Genomic DNA, 24,392 nt, shown 5'->3' on the forward strand with positions numbered 1-24,392 from the left:
AAGATTTGGGGAAGCAATTCCCAGAATTACAGTTAGCAACGTAAAAAAAAAAAAAGAGTACCTGCGGCGTTAAGAATTACGTTCTTTATATAAGCAAACTTAGTTGAAAACATTACACATTCTTTGGGAGATTGGCAATAGACAGGATGCTAACGACTGTCATTACTAAATAGTGATAGCAAATTAAACAGAGAGGTTTGTAAAGGCAAGACATCACACACTGAGAACCACTGCATTCTTTCAGTCTTGTTGAAGGTGAGTTGTTATGTTCACAGTTGAAATCTGCTGCTTAAAACCAAACGTATCCAAAGCAGTTAAGAAGAGTCAGATTTTAAAAGAAAAAGGAGCAATGCAAACAAATCATCAACAACAAAACATCTTTCCAGACTACTGATGTATTGTATTGAATGTGATACAGAGAAGGCAAAGGGGCTTTGCAGAATCTTGGCCATAGAAGTTGTCACCATCAGCCACACAGGATCTTAGAAGATCTCCAGGTCTATGTATAACACCATGAGGACAACAAAGCAAACACAGAAAATGCACTCAAATAAAGCAAGGTCGTTATGGTCCAAGTCTGACATGAACTTTTAACAAAACGTATGCAATCACATGGTGAGAGACCAGGGCTACAGTTCTGACATTTAAAAACCATAGGATGTAGCAAGTTCAACTTCTGTCGCAGATCATATATCAGGGCAGTTGGAAATTAACAGCGATTTCTAAATGCTTGTTACGTCGAATGGGGACCATGGGAGAGGAGGGAATGGCGGCTCCTGGGAGCCCTCTTGAGCCTGGAGGAATGCAGGAAGGCAGCTCAGTTTTGCAAATCCATTGTCTGAACATTCACTGTAAGAGCATCTTTTGTTTGTCCATTGAAAGCCCCTGGCTATTAAAACACACTGTCAGAATTGTAAGAGAGACCACAGTTGCCAGTCAGAAGAAGTACTCTTTCTGATTTTCATTGATTGTGTTCTGTATATTAAGCTCGCTTTTCAGGGCCGCCTCAGCACTGTCTACGTTCTCTGACCTCTTTGCCTCATTTCTTTTGTATAACCTTTTCTGCTGATAAATGCGAATGGCTATGGCAGTGATGCAAAGCAAGATAAAGATCACAACAGCGATCAGACCTAGAGAGAGAAGAGAGAAGAGAAGAGAAATACAGAGTCAGAACTTCTGTGCTGATAGAAGTGTGTTGACGCCAGAATAAATTATAAAAAAATAAATTACGGTCCAGGGAGCCCAGCTGGCTTAGTGGTAAGAAGTTGTGCTGCCAACCCAAAGACACATGGTCCAAAGTTATCAGCTGCTCTGTGTGCAAGAGGTGGGTAAGCTCCTCACATGCCATTTACTGCCTCTGTAAACCTGCTGAATGGTCAGCTAGGAGCTGATTCCACCTGACAGTACATAACAACAACGATAATTCAGAGCTATCAACACTTCAGCTATCTCTAAGTCAAATGAAAACATAATACTGAGTTTACTTCTGAGTTCTGTCATCCTTCTGGGATCAATTACTTTTATTCTGAATGCATATTATAACTGGATTTCTTCTTTGTGGCTGTTGTTCTTACGTATTGTCCAGCAGGAACCAATTCATCTAACCATCCAGCAAGTTTTCAGAGGCAGCTAATCCCATGAGAGGAGACAGGCCTGTATTTCTCCTTGGAGCAGATGGTAGATTTGAACCACTTCCTAGTGCATTTATCTTACCCATGCCTACACGTCACTGAAGGGAGCTCTGGTGGCTCCGTGGAAAGGAGTTGCACTGCTAACTCCAAGGAACGTGGTTTGAATCCACCATCTGCTCCTTGAAAGAAAGATGAGCCATCTCCTTCCGTCCCTTTTAGTGCCTCTGAAAACCCTCTGGAGGGTCAGCTATGAAGCAGGTCTGTGTTGGCAGTAAATAACCACAGATGTAACTAAAAACATGGGACATTTTTACATTAACACCCAGACACGTTTAAATTCTTTTAACAGTATAAAGTACTGATTGCAATCAATGTCATGAATCAAGGTACGGTACATATGAACTGTTGAATGGAAAACCAATTTACACCCTAAAGGCTCACCCAAAATGAAATTTTCCAATGGTTGATCTGCTTTACGAACATTTCTTCAAATCATAATTAAAAAGTTTAGAATATTTTCATTTAAAAATAAAGTGTATAATATTATTATCTTCTTTAAAGGACTGAATATGCTTTTGCATTTTTTTTAAAATTTTATTAGTTTTAATGAACATTTACAGGGATTTTGGGTTTTCATTCCTTCATTGCTGCACCATTCTCTCTACCCTCCTCCCCAGTTTGTTCTTCTTCCCCGCCATCCGAATGTCTGTTTTAATTGTCCAATTGCCACAGTACTCGTCAAAGTCAGTTCTGATTAATCTCCTTTGTCGGTGTGTCCTTTGCCATTCCCTATCACTCCTCCCTGAGAGAGACTTCACCCTGATTCATAAGGAAAAGGGGATGGCGTATTCTCTTAGCTACTTCCTGCTGAAAAGGGACGCTGTGGGTTTCAGGGTGAAGATCTTCTCTCACTACTCTAAAGGGCCCATCAATTTTTAATTAGTTAGTTTTCAATGATATTTGTCAAACTGTTAAAAAGTAAGAATAAGATATATATATATATGTAATATACACTTATAAATGAGTAGCCCAGACAGGAAGGTATGTATATTACTTCTATTTATGAACACTGACTATGTGGCCTATCTGGCTATAAATCTTCTAATTGCTACCATCATTATCTCTATCAACAGTTCTCCACCTGGGTTTACATTAAGGGACTAGTCATCAACGTGTGGTCTGTGAATTCCTGTGAGTCCCCAGGACACTTTGAGAAGGGTCCACAAGGGCAAAACCATTTCCACGAAAATGCTAAGATGGCCTTTCACTCTGTTGACAAGGTCAGATAGAAACCTCTGGGGTGTTCGCAGGAAGTAAGTCAAAGACATCACGCAGGAGCAGTGCTCATTGAATTCTTCACTTGTCAGGCAATTACACTTAAGAATGTCCTAGATGAAGCAATGACTCATTCCACTACGTCTTGACCCTTGAACGTGTGTATACCTGGTGTTTTGTGTACGAGCATGGGAAGCACACAGAAGGGATTTTTGCAGCACGTTGAAATTCTGGCTGCAAGGAAAGCCCCTGGGTGAACAGAAATGCTGAGAACTAAGCCAGCAGCTTTTTTTGTCTCATAGAACACTGATTTTACTTGAAAGAATGACTGACAAACTGTGGCTGCTGAAACTGGGTGTATTTGCCAGCATTTCTCTCTACGATGAATGAAGTAAGCATGTCACTTCAAGAAAAACAAGTGACAGTACAGTGCATCTTGCCAATGACAAAAATCCATGCTTTTAAATGAAAATGAGAATTTGGAAAACGATGTCATCTGTTGGCAGCTCCCCAACACTTAAAGACTTTTCTGATGAGATGGGGGTGAGGTGTTAACTAATGTCATTTTCTAGACAAGAATAGTTTAAAGTGAGTCTATCTAACAGTAATACAGTCTAAGCAATTTACAGCTTGGAAGGGATCAATCACAGTGGATTCACGAGCATAACGTGTGCTGGGAAAGTTCACTATGGCCAATAGAACAAAAAAATAAAACAACAACAAAACCCAGGGGCTTTTTGGATACATCAGCCTTACCTGAGAAAGGTAAACAGTTTCTTTTTTTATAATCCTAGCATAAATGACTCGTGTCTGCATTTGCAATCTGGAGCATGAACTAATGAATGGTTATCATTGTTGATGTTGTTGTTAGGTGCAACACTGCCACCCCTCACTGAGAGCCACCATGTGTGTAACCAAATGACACGTTGCTGCATCCTGCTTGCTCTTCACAGCCTCTGCTGTGCTTACGCCCATTGTTGGAGTCACCACGTGAACCCATCTCACTGAAGGTCGTCTTCTTTTTCAGCGACTTTTCTAGGTGTGATGTCCCTAGCCAGAAACCAGCACCCCCTGAAAGCATGCTCAAAGCATATGAAAGTCCTACCATCTTTGCTTCAAAGGAGCACTCTCTAATCAGAAAATTAATTTGCTATTGGCCACATCATGATAGATGGATGGAAAAGAGATTGAGGTTGTTAACAATTTCAGCTTGCTTGGTTCCACCATCAACACTCTTAGCACCAGCAGTCAGGAAATCAAAAGGCAAACTGCACTGGGGAAACCTGTGGTCAGGCACCTCTGCAGAGTACTGAGAACTCTGAGATTACTGTATTCTATGGAGAACTGAGCAACAATGTCAGTCTTAGAGACTAAGGTGTGCCTGATCCAGGCCATGGTCTTCACAATTACTTTCTACGCATCAGAGAGCTGGACTATATGACTAAGGATGACAGAAGAAGAATTGATGCCTTTGAGTTGTGATGCTGGAGAAGAGTCTTGAACATACCATGGACTTCCAAGAGAACAAACAGACCTATGCTGGAAAGGATGAACCAGGTTGTTCCTTGGAGGCAAGGATTTTGACGCTCCATCTCATATACTTTGGGCATGTGGCCAGGAAGGGCTAGTCTTTGGAGAAAGACATCGTGCTCAGAAAGGTGGAGGGACAGCACAGGAGAGGAAGATCCCTGATGAGATGGATTGACATAGTAATTGGAATGATGGGGCTAGGTGTGTCAGAGTCAGTAAGACTGGCTAAGGACAGAGCAGGCTTCAGAGTTGTTGGAGGCAACTTGATGGCACATACAACAATAACAACGACATTAAATGCTTCTTGGAGAGGCTATTCCTTGGAAAGGGACATCATGCTCGGAAAAGGTAGAGAGTCGGCTAAAGAGAGGAAGATCCTCAAACAGGTAGATTGACACAGTGATTGCTACAATGGGCTCTCGTGTGTCGAAGATTGTGAGAATGGCACAGGGTAGGACACGGTTCAGATCTGTTGTTAATAGCGTCGCTGTGGGTCTTACTCAACTCAAGGGCACCTAACAAACAGTATATATTTTGTCTTTCATTACAGAAAAACAGTAAGGGAGCTATCAATATTTCTGTTGTCTAGTGACAGACCTCCGGTTTAAAGAGGGAGATTCTGAACAGTTTTAGTGTAAAAATGATGATGTGTGATCTATACCTAGCAGCCCACGGTGATGGTTAAGATAAACATCATCATTAAACTAGCCAGACAGCACCTGCAGACAGTCAGAATCATGAGCTTGTCTGCACCTTGTCTTCTCCACCCGACAGGATTTATCTCTTTTAATTTGGAGATGGTTTTACTTCAGGGCTTGTTGTGTTCCAGTAAAACCTTGACCTCACTTGTTAAACTAAAACAAATAAGATTGTTTGACTAAAATATGGCCAGCCACCGTTCTAGGGGTCTTGCGATCAGAAGTTCTCTGTGAATGTGGTGGTTTTTTTTGTAAAGAAATTGTATGTTTTTCTGTCTAATTCAACCAGTCCACTCCTGGAAAGTTTAGTCAGAAAACTACACTATCTAGGTCACTGGTTTTAAATGTCTTATTAAATCCATTCTTGCATCTTATACTGACTCACTTAGCCTGGAAGAGAAAATAGATTCTCCAACAATGCAGGACTCAAGGCTATTCATTAATCAGGAAAGGCTTTGACTGGATCAAGTACTGGTGAGTACTGTGCTTACTAGCCGCGGTCGAGTTGATCTCTGACTCATCACAAGCCTACGCACAATGGATCAGACTGTTGTCACCAGAGGGTTTTCCCGGGATAATTTCTGGAGTTAATGTACTCTAGGATTTCTTCCTAGCCCACGTCTCGTAGCTCGGCCGAACCTAATCAGTATCACTGGAACATGTAAGGCACCCCTGACTGACGGCCGGCCGTTGTACATGACGTGCAGAGGCAAGGCCTTCCACAGGGAAGGAGAGACACACATACCCTGACTGGTACGTGTTGATATTGTTGCTGTTCTTACAAGCCTTTGAGTCGGAACTGACTCAGAGCTGACCCTCCAGTGTGTTTTCAGAAGCTGAACATCACCTGGAGGGAAGATGGGTCCTCTTTGTCCTGTACAGCAGCTGGTAGACTCGAACCACTTCTTGTGCGTTGGCATGCAATTCCTTACCCACTGGGCTGTCAGAACCTCCTCACTGGGACATGTTGTTATTGTCTGGTACCTCAAATCAACTACAACTATTAGAAACCTGACGAACATCAGATCTGATGTCTGTCCCAACCTACACCGTCCTCACAATCTCCGATATGCACACTGTTGTCGTCACTGTGTCAATCCTTCTTGTTAAGGGCTTTCCTCTTTGTCTCTCTGACCCTCAACCTTTCTCAGCTTGATGCATGATGTTATTTTCCAAGAATAACCCATCCTGACGGTATGTCCAAAGTATGTGAGAAGAAGTTTCATGATCCTTGCTTTTAGGGTGCTAAGAAGCCTATCAGAGGGAGTAACACCCAAAAGCACAGTAGATCATGATCCAGTAGATTTCACACAGCCCCAGGCAAGTTCTTTAGAGCTTAGATAGCCATCACGAGAAGCTCCGCTTCTGAAACTGAGGCATTTAATTATGAAAGTCCACACCAATTGTGGTTTAGGACGTTTGAAAATGGCTTTTCTAGCCATTGTCTTAACCCCATCTGGAGGCATGGCCTCCAACTGTCTCAACTGTGGATCCATGATTTGATCAGTGTCTTTTACATCATCAATTGCTGTGGAGCCAACATTAGAAAGAGAGCTGGCCACACTGTGGAGAGACTGCAGGTGTAGCCTGACAGAACTCTACAGATGGAGCCAGAGTTAAAGGTTTTGCTTCTGAACAATGGAAGGAAGAGCTGATTTGGGACTGTTGAGACAGGGCCTGCTGCATGATTGAGTGGCCCCAGAAGCTTCTTGCATTTGTGTACTCAATCAACCCGAGTCCTTTCACAGTGTGGTAGCCTTTGCCTTCCCCGGCCCCTCACAATCTATTTCCCTATTGAACTCCACAACTTTTGCAATGAGTATCTGGTGATTAATGGAAGTTGGTGCAGCAGTTGGGTGAGGATTACTAGCATTACTAGAGGATCAGAGGGGAAGAATTCTCTTTCGTAGAGTTAATCATGGTTGGACTCAGCCATCCCCATTTACATCAATAGATTCCCAGGGTTTAGTGACCTCCTGGGGAAATGACGGGCCATGTGTTCTTCCTCTGCGCAGCCACGTAAAGATTGAACAGCTGAACTGAATATTATCAGCATGCCATGTCAGCACATCTGCCTTCACTCTCTAAGTCTTGCCGATGATCTTTGCCTAAAGCAGTAATATTCTGGAGAGTAAATATTTTGTCCTAATACTAACTTGACTATGACAGGTTTGGCAGCAGGAAGTGGCATCCACTTCCTGAACAACACACCTCCAGAAACTCTATGAACTTTGATAAATGTCGATAGTTGTAGAGGGGCTTCAGGCCTTTTGTTCAGAGGGTCGCTATGAGTCATGTTCAACATGAAGGCAATCAACAACAATAACAACAACAACAACAACAACTAACTTAACTGGCGGAAAAATCAGTCTATGTTTTTATCTATCTATTCAAGCTAGATTCAGAAGAAGACATGGAACAAGGGGGTGTCATTGTTGAAACCAGATGGATCTTGACTGAGAGCAGGTAATAACAGAAAGACATTCATCTACACTAAAGGCTCTCAAGTGTGGGGATCATAGCAAATTATGAGCAATATTTCAAAGACTAGACATTACGGAATATTTACTTTTGCTCAAAAAGTCTTGATGGCTTCGGAGACTAAACGCTGGTTGCCAACTAAGAGGCCGTTGGCGTGAGCCCACCCGCATGGAACAGAAGAATGTGAGGCAGGCTGATACTATAGGAAATCCTGTGGGCAGTCTCACTCTATGCTGTATGCTTGCTGTGAACCAGAATGGTCTTCTTGCTGATAGTGAGTTCTGACTGTTGTGGGTTCAACTGTGCTCGTGTGGAACCTGCATATGGATGTCACTAAAACACAAGAGGATATGGCATGGTTTCAAATCAGGAAAGTGTGTGTGAGGGTTGCATGCTTCCTCCATACTCATTCACTCTCTATGTTGTTGTTGCTGTTATGTGCCGTCGAGTTGTTTGCAACTCATAGTGATCCTATATACAACAGCCCTAAACCCTGCTCTGTCCTGTGCCATCGCATTGCCTCTGACACAACCATCCCGATTACCCCAGTCACTGAATCAATCCACCTCATAGAGGGTCTTCCCCTCCTGCACCCTCCCAAGCATGATGTCCCTCTCCAAGGACCGGTCTCTCCTCACAACATGTCCAAAGTATGTCAGGCGAAGCCCCAAATCCTTGCCTCCAAGGAGCATCCGGTTTAACCCTCTGCAGGATATGGTGAGTAAATCATCTCAGCAGCAGAACTGTATGAAGAGGAAGATGGCATTGGAGGAAAAGACATCAACATCCTGCTACATGCAGATGACACAACATTTACCAACAGAATGTGAAGAGGACTTGAAGAACATACTGATGAACACTGAATATGTAAATATAGATATAAATACTGAATATCTAGCTATCAACATGGATTATGCTTCAACACAAAGAAGATCTTCACAAATGGACCAATAGACAACATCATGATAAACAGAGAAAAAACTGAGGTTGCCAGAGATTTCCTTTTACTTGAATTCACAAACATCCACATAACCAGAAATGTTGAAGGACTCAAAGGACATACTGCATTGGCAAATCATGCAGAGGATGGCTTTATCTTTTTTTAAATTTTATTATTTTTGTGTGCGTGTACCGTCAAATCAGATCTGACTGGTACAAGAGGAGATTGTCCCTCCTTCCCCGGCAGAGCATCTGGTGGATTCGAACCGTTTGCCTCTGGGATTGTAGTTGCAGCTCCTTGCCACTAGGCCACCAGAGTTTCCCAGAGGATGGCTTTAAAGTGTTAGAGGGAAAAGGTATTCTTTTGAGGACCATATAGTGTATCTAACCCAAGTTACGATGCTTTCGAACACCTCACTAGTGGGTAAGGAGTTGCTATACCAAATCGAAGGCAGGCAGTTCAGATCCACCAGCTGCTCGATGGGCAAAGGATAGGCAGTCTCCTCCCATGTGATTTACAGCCTCTAAAAACCCCCCGGACGGAGGTCAGTCCCGTCGGTTCCAACTCATCCTCAACCTGAGTTGAAGGTGAGTCTTCACTTGCTTGGGGAAAATGGACAATGAATCAGAACAGAGGAGTTGATGCCTCCATCACAGACAGCCAGAAGAACAAATCTGTCCTGGAAGGACAGCCAGAATATTCCTTAAAAATAAGGAAGGTGAGACTTCATTTCACATATTCCGGACATGTTATCAGGCAGACTCACTCCCTGGAGAATGACATCGTGCTTGATAAAACAGGAGAGACTGGAAAGGAGGCTGAGCCTCAGCGAGATGGACTGACTGACTAGCAGCTGTGACTATGGATCCAAACAGAACAATGGCCAGGACGGCACAGGATCAGGCATTTCATTCTGCTGTCCATCAGCTCGCTGTAAGCCAGGAACTGACAACATCCCCACTGGCTCAATGAACAAAAAGGGCTCCGTTTTGAGACTGACACAATTTCTTAGACAGGAATATTCCCTTAAAATATTGAGGAATTTTAAAATATCATGGATCTAAAAGAGTTTTTGATATATATATTTCTCCTAGATATACATTCATTAGCTTTTCTTCCAACATGGTTTCCTTGTTTGTTTGTTAGGTGATAAAACTGGGTTCCTATTTTCTGTGTCTTTAATTTATACACCACTAATTTGATTTTTTTAAAAAAGGAACTGAATTAACAATGGTACTCAGTGCTATGCTTTAATATAATATCTAAATAGATTCCTATCTACTGGAAGAGAGGTGATAGCTGAATGTGTGAAGTTGCAAATACGGACTCAAATAGATCAGCTCTGCAGCCCATATAATTAGGCATGCATCTGAGTAGTCACATACTTTTTGGTGGCAATGTAATAGAACTATTAATTTTGTATCTCCTTTCTCGACAGAGTGTGAAGAAAATGCAAATGAATATGCCTATCAATAATCGGATCAAAAACAATCCTGGTGGCATTAATAAGAAAGAAATAAGCCCATTTTTTGAGTTGATTTTAGATAAATTATATCTCAGGAAATATAGTGAGTTTTATTGCTTGGAAAATATACTTTTAAAGTTTTGGTTTTAGTACTGCAATTTGAAGTAATGACCAACTACTCCGTAGTTCATCCGCCGAACATTTGTTAAAAAAATGCATCTGTAAGTGTTCTTCTCACTGATGAAAACACAAGCCATGCATATATCCATTTCATGAAACATTTAGGCAACTTATGAAACAAATCTAGTATATATCTGAGATTTCTCCTGCTCTTTACACAAACATTTGCAGAAGCAAAAAACGTCTAAGGAGCCGGGCCAGGGGCTGGGGAGGGGGGAGATATTTCCTCAGACAGATTCAGTTCAGAATGCACCACGGATACTAAGTGGATCTCTTCAAGCTAAATAGTACCTATTATTACATAGTTCAGCAACTTATGATTCTTTGTGCTTTAGTGAAATTATAAGTTATTGACCCTGAAAAATCTGCAAATACTGGGAATTCAGCATGATTCTTCTAAAATAATTTTTACAAATAATGGATCACTTCATTGTGTCCACCATTCAGTACATGGCACTTGCTTGCAAAATGCACAGTGTCCATAACTGTTTGCTGTGCTCGTACACATTCACCCTTGCTAGCAGCCGAAGAAGAGCTCTCTAGTGCTCCCTCTTACCTCCAATGACTGCAGAGTCGCTTCTGATCGCATTAGCTATGGGCTCTCTGTCCTCTATTGTTCCAGAATGATCTGCGATGAAAGAACAGAAAAGGAGAGAGGGCGATAAGGGAAAAGGAGGCACTTCGGAACTTTTTACGTAACAGAAGTCAACATGGGAATCTCTACGCATCTGAGAGTTGGACTGTAAATAAAGATGACAGAGGGAGGATTGATGCCTTTGAGTTGTGGTGCTGGAGAAGAGTGCAGACTTATCCCACGGACTGCAAAGGGAACAGACACATCCATCTGGGCGAGCACAGCGCCAGGTGCTCTTTAGAGGTAAGGACGGTGGAACCTCATCTCACACAATCTGGACATGTTGTTAGGAGGGCCCAGTTCTTGGAAAAGGATGTCTTGCTTGGACGGATGGACGGTCAGCGAAGGAGGGGCAGACCCGCCAGGAGGTAGATTGGCACAGTGACTGTGTCAGTGAGCTTCGGTGTGGCAGGGATGATAAGGATGGCACAGAGCAGGGCAGGGTTCAGACCCGCTGCTCCTGGGGTCACTCTGAATCAGAGTTCACTCCTTGGCACCTAAAAACAACAACATAGTTCTAAACATAAGCAGTGCCCGTCTCAATGGCCATGTGATCAGGAGACTGGGACTCTGGAAAACAAATGGCCAAAGGTTGACCAAACAAAACTCAAGAGCCCATCTAAGGAACTGCAGCAATGGCCGGAATTTGGAGTAGCAGACGGACACACTCTATCTGTTTGCAGGTTCTGAAGGAGCCCAGAGTCACCTGTGAAGGAGTGGGTCCTTTCCCTTGCGGTGACGTCAGTGCCCGTCTGGGCTGCACAGCTGGATTCAGTCACATGACCCTTGACAGTGATGGGTCCTGGGTGGCTGGGGTGCAGCGCAGCTTTCAGGGGGGCCACGTGGCTGAGCTGCACAGCGGAGAGGCAGCCCATGAAGCCCTGTGCACCAGCCAGCGCCGTCTCCTGGTCTACATCACTGTGTTCTGTAAAAGCCAAGGGAACATTGCAATATCAGTAACAGCACAAGGTGCACATGGGCCAGGACACAGAACATGGATATTTTAGACTTCCTGCCATGGCAAGAAAGAGCTGCTAAGATTCTTCTCCTTTTGTCTTTAATATTAAAATAGCCAGATCCATTAAGTCTTCCCACAACTACGGGTGAGATGACCCAGGTTAATGAAGCCAAGGTTTAAAAGCAGGGCTAATTAAAAATGATGGGAGCTAACTCTCTGAAAATGATTAAAGCCTCCATCAAAAAAATGGGTCAGGCTGTGAACTGATGAGGACCCACGATAGTTTACATTGTGAAATACACAATTAAACAGACTTGTAACGGGGTTTCTAACCAATAGGACTGTGAAGTGCTTCTGGGAGGTGGAGAAGAGCCAGCTCAGCTTCTGAGACTCGAGCCATGAAAATAACAAGGAAAAAGGAGGGAAACAGGCGCCGTGGTGGTGCACCAGTTAAAGCACGTCTCTGCTAACTGAAGGGCTGGTATTTCAAACCCACAATCTCTAGCAGAAAGACGAGGTAGTTTGCTCCAGTAAAGACTAGTCTTGACAACTCCACATGGCCACTTCTACTCTATCCTATAGGACTTCTATGAGCCACAGGCAACTCATTGGCAATGGGCTTAATCCTGGTTCGGGGGAGTCTCTAGCATTCCCTTCTCTGTGGCCCAACTTCTTGACTCTTTGGTTCCACTGAAAGCTTTACGATACTTTCTGACCAACGAAGCATGCCAGGAGAATATTATGCCATAGAAACTATGCTGTAAGGTTTCCCTTACTTACGCACATGCATTAATGGGTACTTTCACACCCCAGAGCCCCGTTTTCCCATTCCAAAGATCTCACCTCGCTATGAACCAGAGTTTAGTTCTAAGGGTCCACTGAGACACAGAGATGGATTCTGATGTCAAGGCAATATGAATACATACTTGTGCAGTGAAAAACATATCATGCCAATTGCTTGAAGGCATGAAGTCTAAACAAGAGTGAAATGGTGTTCAAGGTCAATAGTCCATTGTACCATAAAAGGTTAATACATACAAACGTGTCAAAAATTCAGCAGTACATGCAGCGTGGTCATAAGACAGGACATCGCTGTAATCCCTGTAGGTGCACAGGGACAAAACTAGCATTCCGTTTTTAAGATGCACGTTATCTATACTGTGTCAATGATGAGAGCTCACAAGTATCTATTGAGTGTTGTTGATGTGCTGGTCATTGTTTTAAGGCATTTGCTGGGCAGCAGCCACATGGGTATCTCTGTCTGTACACAGGGGACACTTCAGTTCAGGAGTTTAGTGACTTGTTTGAAGCCACACGGTTCTTGCTATCCCATCCCATCAATCTCAGATCTGTTGGACTCCAAACCACAAGAGTCATTTGCTCATCAGCTCCTCTCTGACGGCATGGTTTTCCCCTCATTCTGCTTATAACTTGTATACATAGTTTTTTTGTTTATTTGTTTGTTTGTAAGCTATTCTCCGGATATCTCAGATCTGATTGAGTCTGTCCTGCTAATAGTTATGTTTCCCTTTGTTATTCCATTTTCAGTCACATTATATTCCTAACAATAAAACTGTGCATTAAAAGCTTAGTATCACAAGTATCAATCTCTTTATAAAGAGAGGAAGAAAAATAAGAACAGTCACGTGACTCTCCCACTGCCAGCAGGTGGCAGAAGGGGAGCCGGTCGTTAGACGCCGCTGTTCCAACATAAGAGGCCATGTCCTCCCCCTGAGGTGAGCCCACCTTTCCACCCACAGGTGATTCCAACGACAGTGACCCTACAGGAAAGAGCAGAACAGGCCGCCAGTGACCCTGGGGCTGTGGAGGCTGCAGAGGGTAAGTGCTTGACGGCTAACTGAAAGGTGGCAGTTCAAACTACCAAGAGGTCTGCAAGACAAAGACTGGGAATCTGTCTCCATAAAGAGTTACAACATCGGGGCCGCAGCCGCGTGGTTGTAGCCAGGGCTGCAGAGTGGGAAGCCGGCGAGTTCGGGAACAGGAAGTCCTTCAAGCTTCTAGAAATTTTAGATGTCCAGAACATTCCCTGTGCACGTGACTCAGTGCTGTATGGTTCGTTAGGATCTGTTGTGGCTGGCCTTGGACATTTTTTATTAACGAGCAAAATTAGAAGATCATGTGATGTTGGAGTAGGAGGATTTATTTTGGTGACTTTAGGATACTGGTTCCATTGTAGGTATAACTGTAAAACTAAGCATCCAGGAAAGAATTACCAGAGAAGGTATTAAAAATAAGATTTTATATGAAAGCACCCAGCTTGATCCTGAAAGGAAAACCAAGAACAGCACAACAGCTGAGCAGACACAAGCAGAGACCATCAATACAGCTCTCAGACCAGCGGACAGAGCCGAGATCAAGTGCACAAATCACCCAATTATGCACAAAGGAAATGAAGCCATCTTCACTTCTGTCACTACCTGTCAGTTATTCTGGTGGCCCTGTACGTGTCACGTGCCTCACTTTCTGAGAAAGTAAGTTTAATTTACTGGCAATGTGCGCTAAGAATAAAACTGTAAAATCTAAAAAAAAAAAAAAAGAGTTACAACAGTCGGAACTCTAGGGGACAGTTCTACTCTGTCCCTTGGGGTCATTACGTTTCATAGTCAACTCAGTAGTAATGGGTTAATCTTGACAGAAGCCATGAAGAAGCTGGTGGATTGGCTTCAAAGTGCTTTAATGATGTAACCACCAGAGCTCCCACCAGGGTTTTGGGGAATAACACTGTGGCTGATACTATAAGCTCCCTGAAGGAGTGGTTGGTTCCCAGCACCCAGCATTATCAATGGGTGGGAGTCAATGAACCTAGTTCCATCAACACAGCAATCACTTGTCTGTGGTTGCACATGCAGGCATATGCATTTGCAGACAGTTGTGCTGGAGTTGCAATATTCTAATAAATCAAAAAGGAAGTTTATTTTGGATGAAATGGTCTTCACCTTTCTTCTGCAAGACTGAAATGTTGACTGACATATTCTAGGCCTATAAGGGAGCTCTGGGGCTTTATGGTAAGGAGTTGCACTTCCAAGTCCAGAGCACACAGCCTGAATCCCCCAGCTGTTCCGAGGTACGAAGATGGGCAGTCTCCTCCTCTGTGACTGACTATCTCTAAAACTCCACTGGAGGGTTGACCAAGAGCCTCTTCCAACTCACTGAGACCTAACAGCAACCAGACCGGTAAGAAATCTTAGCTGTTGAACAATAACAACAAAATATAGACAGTTGACAGGATTCGCTTCTCTGATAAGGTCTGATACGAAGTGTCTTTTGGAAATATCACATTTACACACTAAAAACATTTCACCTATTTGCAGAATCTTATATGAAAAACTGTTACTTTAACTCTTTCAAGTTGGAATTCTTTTCTATCTTGAGTTTTTTGCTGAAATAGTGTCATTTTTTTTTTTAAAGGGGACTCTGGTGGCCTAGTGTTAAGAAGCTGTGCTGCAAACCCAAAGGTTATGTGGTTTGAATCCAACAGCTGTTTTTGCAGAACTATGGGCATTCTCCCCACACAATTTATTGCCTCTGAAAACCCACCAGAGGGTCAGCTATGGGTCAGTTATAACTTGATGGTACTCAATAAAAATAGTATCTTTTGAATGAAATTGAAAAAGTGTGTTTGACATAATGGGGATTTTGAGAAAATTAGTGGGACACATATGTCCCAAGAAGTCTCTGGCAATTAGTGGGCTGAGGTCTGTTTCTTCAGGTCCACAAAGTCATACAAGCCCCCGACAGATGCCAGGCAACAGGTACTAAATACGGGATAGCAACTTGCCAGTAAATGCCAGAGGGAGATAAGGTAGGTGGACAGTATGCATCGATTAATTATGAAAGGATTAAACTCTAAAACTTAAAATGAGCAGTTAGTCAACTAATATTCCTTTGTAGTGCTTTAAGCAGTAAGGACAACAATTCCCTAATTCAAGAATGCCATGTTCTACTAGGAAGAGGCAAACAGCAAGCAAAGAAACAGAAGTAATAGTAACAAAATAACAATGTTGAAGAATTGTAATGTTGCTGTTGTTGTTGTGTGCCATTGAGTTGGAACCAATCCACAGCAGACGTTCCAGCAGGTTCTCAGAGGCAGATAATCACACAGGAGGAAGCTGTCCAACCTCCTGCAGGACTGCTGGTAGATTTGAACCATGTGCCTTTGGGATTGCAGAGCAGCCTCGTCCCACGAGGCCACAAGAGCTCCCTAAATAAGGATAATTTACATTTACTAGAAATTAAAATTATATGTAACAATTCTAATAATAATATTGTTAGAAAAGGAATTGGCCAAAGTAATGAACTGTATCTGGAACAGAAAGTGATCTGGATGAGTTAGGTTACTTTTCAGGTTTACTTTAAAGAGGAATCTCTCTCTCTCTCTCTCTCTCTCTCTCTCTCACACACACACACACACACACACACACACACACACACCCCCTTCTCTCACAAGGAGCCCCTCTCTAATTTTCCTAGCAGATTCTTTCAAATTGTTGCTGTCCATTCAATCTCAGATAGTTCTTGAAAGTTGGTGGGTCCTTTTAATGTGAAGGTAAATCTATGGGAATGTTGTCAGAATAGACCAGTCATTGGACAAAGACATCATGCTAGGAAAGGTCAGCAAAACAGAAGAGGACCTCCAACTAGATGGAGTAATATAATGACTGGATTGGTGGGCTTGCGCGCAGCAGAGATGGTAAAGATGGTTCTGGGCGAGACAAGGTTCTGATCTGTTTGTAAGAAAATGACATATAATGTGTATTATTGTTTCGCCTTTCTCCTTTTTATTATTCGTGGATTTCGATTATCCACATAAAACCTCCTCTATCCAATCTCTAAATCTACTTTATGTCCCCTCCTGAGTTCTGTTTCTCAGATGTATTTCTGTGTTGGTCAGCATGCTCTCCAGCCGCTTAATCCTCCCGGTGACAAATCCAATCATTAACCATAATCTGTCTTTCCTGCTGATGTCTTCCGTTTAGAAAGAAATCATATTTTGTCACCTCCCCAAAGTCATTTTATTTTTGTACTATTATGTCTTTAAAGTGTTCTCACTAAGATTTATTTCAGCCATTGTCTCTTTAAACAGCATTGTTTTGATAGCAATTTTGGGAAATGTGTTTGATCGCCCTTTTTCTTGCTGCTAACTCCTACTGCTGCTGCTTTGGTTTGTTTACTTTTGCTCTGCTGTTGGTAGGTAGTCAAGGACTTGCTTAGCAGCTCTCGGGAATTTAGACACAATAGCTGTCTGTATGGCCATTGGGTACTATGAGCAGTTTGGGCTCAGCTCCTAATCAAAAGGTCTGCGGTTCAAATCCACTCAGTGACTCCACTGAGGAAAGGCCTCATTATCAGGTTCTGTAAAATTAGCACTGCTGCTGAGTCAATCTCCAACTCATAATGACCCTCTACTGGGTTTCTAGATGTTGTGGAAAGAATCTGCCCATTTCTTCCCCTGAAGCTGCTGGTGGATTGGAATGACTGATCAACAGTCCAACCCCCAACATTCTGTAACACACAATATGTCATCAAGGGTCCTTGTTATAAAGATCACAAAACTCTCTGGGGTAGTTCTCCTAGCAGAAAGGATCACCAGGAGGAGGAACCAGCTTGACAGTGGGCTTGGGTTTCTGTTTCTTTTCTTCTTTCTCAGCTGCCTATCTTTGTGGCCAAAGTTGCAGGTCAGATTGCCCAGAAGTCTCTCCTTCTTGCTCAGCCTCTGGGCAGAGAAGACCCTCCCAGCTCCAGTCATTTTCAGTAAACTGGGAAATGAGGAAACTTGGTACACTGATGTTTTCCAGTGTTAGCCCTTGTCCATGGGGATCAGGGGTCTCTCCCAGGCAAGTGTGCCCAGGATCCCCCAGTTAGCCCACACCCTCTTCTTACCCAGAGGACAGGAAGTCCTCAGATATCTTTGTTGCTAGAACCCTTCAGCTCTCCTTGACTGCTGACTTAAAGCTGTGGTTCAGGAGGCTTGAAGGTTGCATGCAGTTGGGGTTGAGGCTGAAGGAAGGACTAACCGGCAGCTGAGGATCTATAGTTATGTAGTGTGTTACCTGTTGCGTGCTTACCCAGAGTTCTGCTCTTTGACTCCACTCACAGCTCAGAAAGACAAAGGTGGGCAGTATCCTCCCATAAAGAGTTACAGCCTCAGAAATCCAAAACAACCGGGAGTTAACTCCGTGACAATGGATTTGGCTTTGAGTAAGAAGAACTAGTGGACTCTGGTAGCTCAGTAGTTAAGCCCTTAGCTGCTAATCTGAAGTTGTTGTTGTTGTTATGTGCCATCGAGTTGCTTGCGACTCTTAGCGACCCTATGTACAAGAGCCCTATACACTCTTCTATCCTGTGCCAACCTCGCTGTCTCAAATGCACTCATTTCCACCACTCCAGTCACAGAATTGATCCATCTCATCAAAGGTCTTCCTCTCCTTCACGGCCCCTCCACTCTGCCAAACATGATGTCCCTCTCCAAGAACCAGTCCCTCCTTGCAACATGTCCAAAGTACGTCAGAATCCTTGACTCCAAGGAGCATTCTGGCTTCACCTTCTCCAGGACAAACCTGTTTGTTCTCCTAGCAGTCCATGGTATATTCAACACTCTTCTCCATCACCACAGCTCAAAGGCATCAATTCTCTTTCTATCATCCCTATTCACTCTCTGATGCATAGCATGTAATTGCAAAGACTATAGCCTGGATCAGGCACACCCTAGTCTCCAGCCTGATGTTGTTGCTCTTCAGTACTCTTGAGAGGTCCCTCACAACTGACCTTCCCAATGCAATTCGTCTCCTGATTTCCTGGCTGCTGTTACCAAGAGTGTACAGCAGTTTGAATCCACCAGCCACAGGGTAGGAAAGGATGTAATAAAGAGTTACAGCTTTCAGAAACCTACAATCTACGGGGCAGTTCTACTCTGTCCTTCAGGGTCATTAAGTCACAATGGACTGGTGGCACTGGGGAAGCAGCAGTTGACCCAGAGCTGAGCCCAGACAAAATACACACGGCTTTGGAAACACGCTGCATCAGATTATCCACATTGGCAACTGTACCGACAAGGATGATGATCTTTAATGGCACTTGGCCACAGAGGTGAACAATCACAGTATCTTTAAGTATAGAGGGAAGCAGCTGGGACACAGTTCTTTCAGGTCTTCTGAGAAGATGAAGCAGCGGTCTCTCCGCCTGACCGCACATTTTCCTTACATCTGGCCTGAATCACCACTGCAGTTCTCAGAATGGACTTCCTGGCTCTGCTGATGCCAAGGAGATAAGTGAACCCATGGACCATTTGCCTCAAAATATACCAAAGCTCCAGCCCAGAATGAAGACTGTCTTTAGGCCCTTAGAAAATTGTTCTAGCATAAGAAATAATTTGTGAACAGATCCCAGAACTGGATTTTTATAAGGAACGTGAGATATAAAAAAACCAAGGTAAATGCAGTCTCTTGATCACGTTCAGACTCAAGTCTATTGGCTGTAACCAGGGTCTTCCCACCACCATGAAGTGCCGATGAATTCTCATCCTGAGCATTCTGGCGCCACCATAATGTTAACATAAGAGTAGTCGACTTGGAAACATCCTTCACATATTTCTCTGTTACTTGACAATGGCTTAAATTACATTATGAATCATAACGTGGACATGTTTTTCCCACGTGAGGTTTTGTGCAATTTTGAGAATATGTGTTTATCTTAATTTAGTCAAGTTGGGTTGGGGTTCCCACCCCCCATATCATGGGACTATGTGCTTAAGAAAATAGCAAAGCAAACTTCTACCTGCAGAGTTCCATTGATTGATTACATCTCAAAAAGGTTTGTTTGAATATATTTAAGAAGGGGTAAATATTTCTCTTAAGGGAGTGGAAAAGAAATATTGACTAATCATTCACTTTGATTGGAACTTATGTACATTGAAGACAAAGAGCTTAATGGAAAAAATGGCACCATGCTGTCTACCTTTTCTAAAGGAAGAGCAAAAATAAAGGGATTTTCTCCAGTACTCTTTTCTATAAACACGAAAGAGCAACGGAAAATGTTTGACCTCAATCACTGTTAAAAGCATTACTAGCTGATATGAAGCAAACAGGGTCATTTTTAGGTAATAACATGGAAGTCTTCTCTGACATTCAACTACACTTAATAAACAACACAAGTAGAAATCAGATTTAATACTATCACTCTGACCAGCCCTTCAGACTACAGTCACGTTGCCTGGCTGGCATCTCCTTGCTATGCCCTCTCTCCACTCAAAGACTCAGCATCCATAATCCCACCTTCTCTTCTATCGTCCATCAAATTCACTCGCACTTTCTGGAAGTGCTGGCAACCAAAAGGTACATGGTTCAAGTCCACCAGCCGCTCTGAAGAAGGAAGATGGGTAATCTCCTCCCCTTTGATTTATATCATCTACCAATCCAATGGTGTCAGTTCTGATTCGAGAGCAGTGAGTTGAATGCATAAAAATGGTGTATATGTATTTTAAAGTACAGTACTAATTAGCTTTAATTAAAGCTGATTTCACCTTTTTTAGTTTTAGAAAGTATCCCAAGGTTCACTCAGTTACTTTTGTTGTGAGTTGGGTGAATGTTTACAAAACAAACTGGGTTTTTAAGCTGTCATTTGAATACATTCGTTTGATATCGTTAGTCACCCTTTTCCCACTTCCTATAATTCTCACTTCCATCAATCCTTCTATCATACATCTTCTCACATTCTGGGCTTTATCCTTTGAGAAATGGTAATTTTAATTTTTTTATCTTATATGCTTGGTTACCTTATATAGTATGGTGTATTCAATACTGTATGACCAGCACCATGATTCAAAGGCACATCAAGTTGTCTTCATTCTTTCTTATTCATTGTACAGCTTTCACATGCACAGGTGATGATTAAAAATACCATGACTTGTGCCAGGCACACCTTAGTCTTCAAAGTGACATCCTTGCTTTTTAGCAATCTTAAGAGATCCTTTACAGCAGATTTTCCAATTGAAATATGTCATTTGATTTCCTGTTACTTCCCTGGGTGATGACTGTGGGTCCAAGCAAAGTGAAATCCTTGAAAACTTCCATCTTTTCTCAATTTATGAGCTCATGCAGATGATTCTCCAAAGAGCATCATGGTCAAAATAGACTTTTTTTTTACTGTTGTTACTGAGTGCCATAGAGTTGCAGGCAACTCATAGCAACCCTATGAACAAAAGTCCTGGACACCTCCTGTATAACTTTCGTCCTTTCTCCAGGTTCATAGGGTTTCCAGAGGCAAGCTATTATGGAAGTGGATGCCACTCCTTCTTCCAAGCTTGTTTTAATCGGGGAGCTTCACCAAACACTGTCCACCATGGGTAACCATTCTCGCATTTGACACATCAGTGTCACAGTGTTCAGCATCACAGCAACCACGAGTTACCTCTGTACAGCAAGTGGGCAGACCAGGGTTACAAGACCTAGAGGAATGTTTCACCAAAAACAATTAAAGGCTGGCCCTTTATTAGTTAAGTTGAATTATTATTTGTTTCTAAAAAAGTATTCTGGTTGTACTACTGTATGAAGATTTCAGAATTTAGCTCTTGAGAAACAATTTGTGATTTTTTGCTTTTATCATGTCCATTTTATGATGAGCATTGCCGAATGACAGAGAAGGTGTGTCATCGTCATAAGAGAAGGACAGTAGATCATCCCCCAGGAATCCTGCTCTCATGGTTACTTGACCATCTGACAAAACTCCAGGAGCCACTTTATCATTTAGGAACTCCGACAGTGCATTGTTTAAGTATTTGGTTGTGAAACCATGTGGTTTCCAGTTCAGACTCACTCAACAGCTCCAAGACAGAAAAATCCAATAATCCACTCCTGTGAAGCTGATAGCCCAGAAAACTCTATGCAGTAGTTCTACTCTGACATGACGCATTGTTCTACATCAAACTTGACTCAGCAGCACCGAACATCCGTCACTGCCGTATTACTTGCTCCATGATCAAAATAAGAGACACACTTCCTTCACCAACATGAATGTTTTTTGGGTTTGGAAAATTGCACTTCCTGACTATGTTCATGTATTGTGTGAATAAGAGAAAGGGAGGCTTTACATTCCTAACTGAGACTAGTTTGAAATCATATGACTGATTCTCCAGAAGTAACTAAAACTTTGATAAGAATGAATTCACTCTAGGTTTGGAGGACACTCTAGGACCTTTTAATTGTTAAAAGTTTGTTGTGTTTTTTTTAATTAATCAAACTGCTGTACCAAAATAATTCTAGGTTGATTTATCACTTTTCTTGGTGCAGTTGACACTTTGCCTTTAAAATTTTCTTTTTGTATATATGAAAAAAGAAAATAGACATTTTCTTCAGCCTGTGTGTCATTTTACCAGTCTTGTCATGCACTGCTCGGTGGCATCAATGATGCCCAGCTTGTTGGTCATCCACCACTGTTAACCTTTCCCAAATGTTTCTACCTTGTCTGTTGTATCAAGACTCATTCCACAAAATGCTGACAAGCTCCAGTGCCCGTGTGCAGTCTAGTTCACCTTTCCTCCTCCACTCAGGATGTTGGAGTAAGAGTCACGTAAAGCACTTCTGACACGCTGGAGATGTTCTTCAAGTCCTGCTGAAGAGCTTTAGAAGACGCCCTCTCCCATGCCAGCCACACGCTTCACTGGCATCTCATCTGAAGAGTCTTTGCAGTTGCCCGAGGGCATGTACCTCCTTGCTGTGCAGTCTCTGAGTAAAGAGGCCATCCCCATGGGCCTGCACCTCTACTGGACCTCAAGCAAAGGAAAACAAATGGGATTTTTTTGCTTAAGCAGATCATATAAATCCTCTAACATACAAAGACACCCAGGTACAGAGCTTGAGACATAATTTATAATTAATTATGAAGGTGAACCACAACTGTAATTTAGTCTGTTGGTTATGGGAGGAGCTGCTTGGCTTCAGCCCTTGGTCTTCCCATCACAGCTCTGAAGTCATAATCGAGTGTTGCTGCCAAAGCTCTAAATGTAGCTTAAGTGTAATCAGAAACTAGAGGTTGTTTCCATTTCATCACAGTGCCGTTTGGCATTGCTTCTCAAGATGTACACTCCTTGCTTCAGATTTGCTAGGAATTCCTGTGAACAGTAAGAACAATCCAGAAATTATCCCAATAGTTCTTACTAAGTTTAAAAAAAAATAGGGGCTGAATTCCATGGAAAAATCTGATCAGAATGGGGGTGACGGGGTGTACGATGAGCAGAATTTCACTTTATAAATGAAACTCAGACTTTCTGGAGTCAGTATTGCTACATGGCCCTTCAAAATGATTGTCCTGAAATAAATTTTAAGCCTTAAGATTAAAATAAAAACTAGTTGTCTTAGAACCAAATGACAGTTTAATTAGTAAAGTGTATTTTTCTTGATCATTACGTTCTTTTGAAGAATTACATATGTGGAAGCCACCATTAGGTCAAGAGCAACTGAAAGGTTACATGAGAAGCTGTATTTATATTGCTATAGTAATGTCCACATGTGTGCTGGTAGCCTAGAGGTAAGAAGCTGCACTACTAACCCAAAAAGCACATGGTTTGATTTCACCAGCTGCTCCACAGGAGAAATATGGGTAATCTCCTTCCATGGGATTTACTGCCTCTGAAAACCAACTGGAGGGTCAGCTATGGGTTGGTTCCAATTCAATAGTACTCAAAAATGACAACAACAATAGTAATACAGTAAATTTACACTACTGCTGGTAGAAGAATTTGGAAAAGGATAACAAGAATGACTACATATCTTGAAGAATGTAATCCGTGTCACAGAAATCTGTGTGAAGAAATTGTTGAATTACTTTCTCTCTTATTGTCTGTATTTTCACCAATAACAATAACAAATATTTTTTAAGAGACAAAATGAGTAATGGAGAAAATTGAGAGGGAAAGCATTTCTTTTACTTATAATTCCTTCTAAAAACAATAGTATGATCATTTCTAAGTCATATAAATACAAATTATAAATATAAACATAAATATTCAAATTACAACTCCAGTTTCAAAAGAGAAGAAATAGTGGTCAATGTTTTTATTTTGTTTCTTTAAAACAAATATGCAGAAATTATACAATGATCAAAATATTTTAATGTAGAACGTGATTTGGAACTATTTTATCTAAAACTAGGCCACCAGAGCTCCCTCAAGTGACATAGAGTACTCTATTCTAAACGAAATACACATGGAAGCTTTTCTATAATGATGAAGTGGGTGCCCACTAATCGACAGTGTAGGGAGGGCAGATGCACTGTCTTCCTTGATGTGTGTGCATGGCAAGTGGTCATAAAGTAAGTGTTGAATGAACAGGTGATTCAGTGAGCCAAACTGACTTCTTGTTGTCCAATCAATTTTTGACTCATCGTTGCTCTGTATGGTTGAGTTAGAACCGACCCATAGTTGACCCTCCAGTCGGTTTTCAGAGGAAATTAATAGCACAGAAGATTGTTCATCCTCATGTGGAGCTGCTGGTGGCCTCGAACCATGTGGCTTTGGGATTGCAGCACAGCTTCTTGCCACTTGGCCACCAGGTCTCCCATAGTGACTCACAGTCACTGTTGTTGTTA

General features: G+C 42.3%; 1 protein-coding gene across 2 annotated transcripts in view; it reads right to left on the reverse strand.

The window, feature by feature from the left end:
• Positions 1–936: 936 nt before the first annotated feature.
• CNTNAP4 (contactin associated protein-like 4) overlaps positions 937–24,392 on the reverse strand; it is a 329,264-nt gene continuing 305,808 nt past the window's right edge. For both annotated transcript variants that reach the window (XM_006888821.1, XM_006888820.1), the window contains 3 exons: positions 11,541–11,759; positions 10,757–10,828; positions 937–1,130 (listed from right to left, as the gene is read on the reverse strand). In XM_006888821.1, the coding sequence (XP_006888883.1) occupies positions 937–1,130; positions 10,757–10,828; positions 11,541–11,759 (485 nt within the window). The remainder of the gene's footprint in view (positions 1,131–10,756; positions 10,829–11,540; positions 11,760–24,392) is intronic.

This window comes from Elephantulus edwardii, unplaced genomic scaffold (genome assembly GCF_000299155.1).
Source record: "Elephantulus edwardii isolate Elephantulus edwardi_28Jun2011 unplaced genomic scaffold, EleEdw1.0 scaffold00072, whole genome shotgun sequence".
Lineage (NCBI taxonomy): Eukaryota > Metazoa > Chordata > Mammalia > Macroscelidea > Macroscelididae > Elephantulus > Elephantulus edwardii.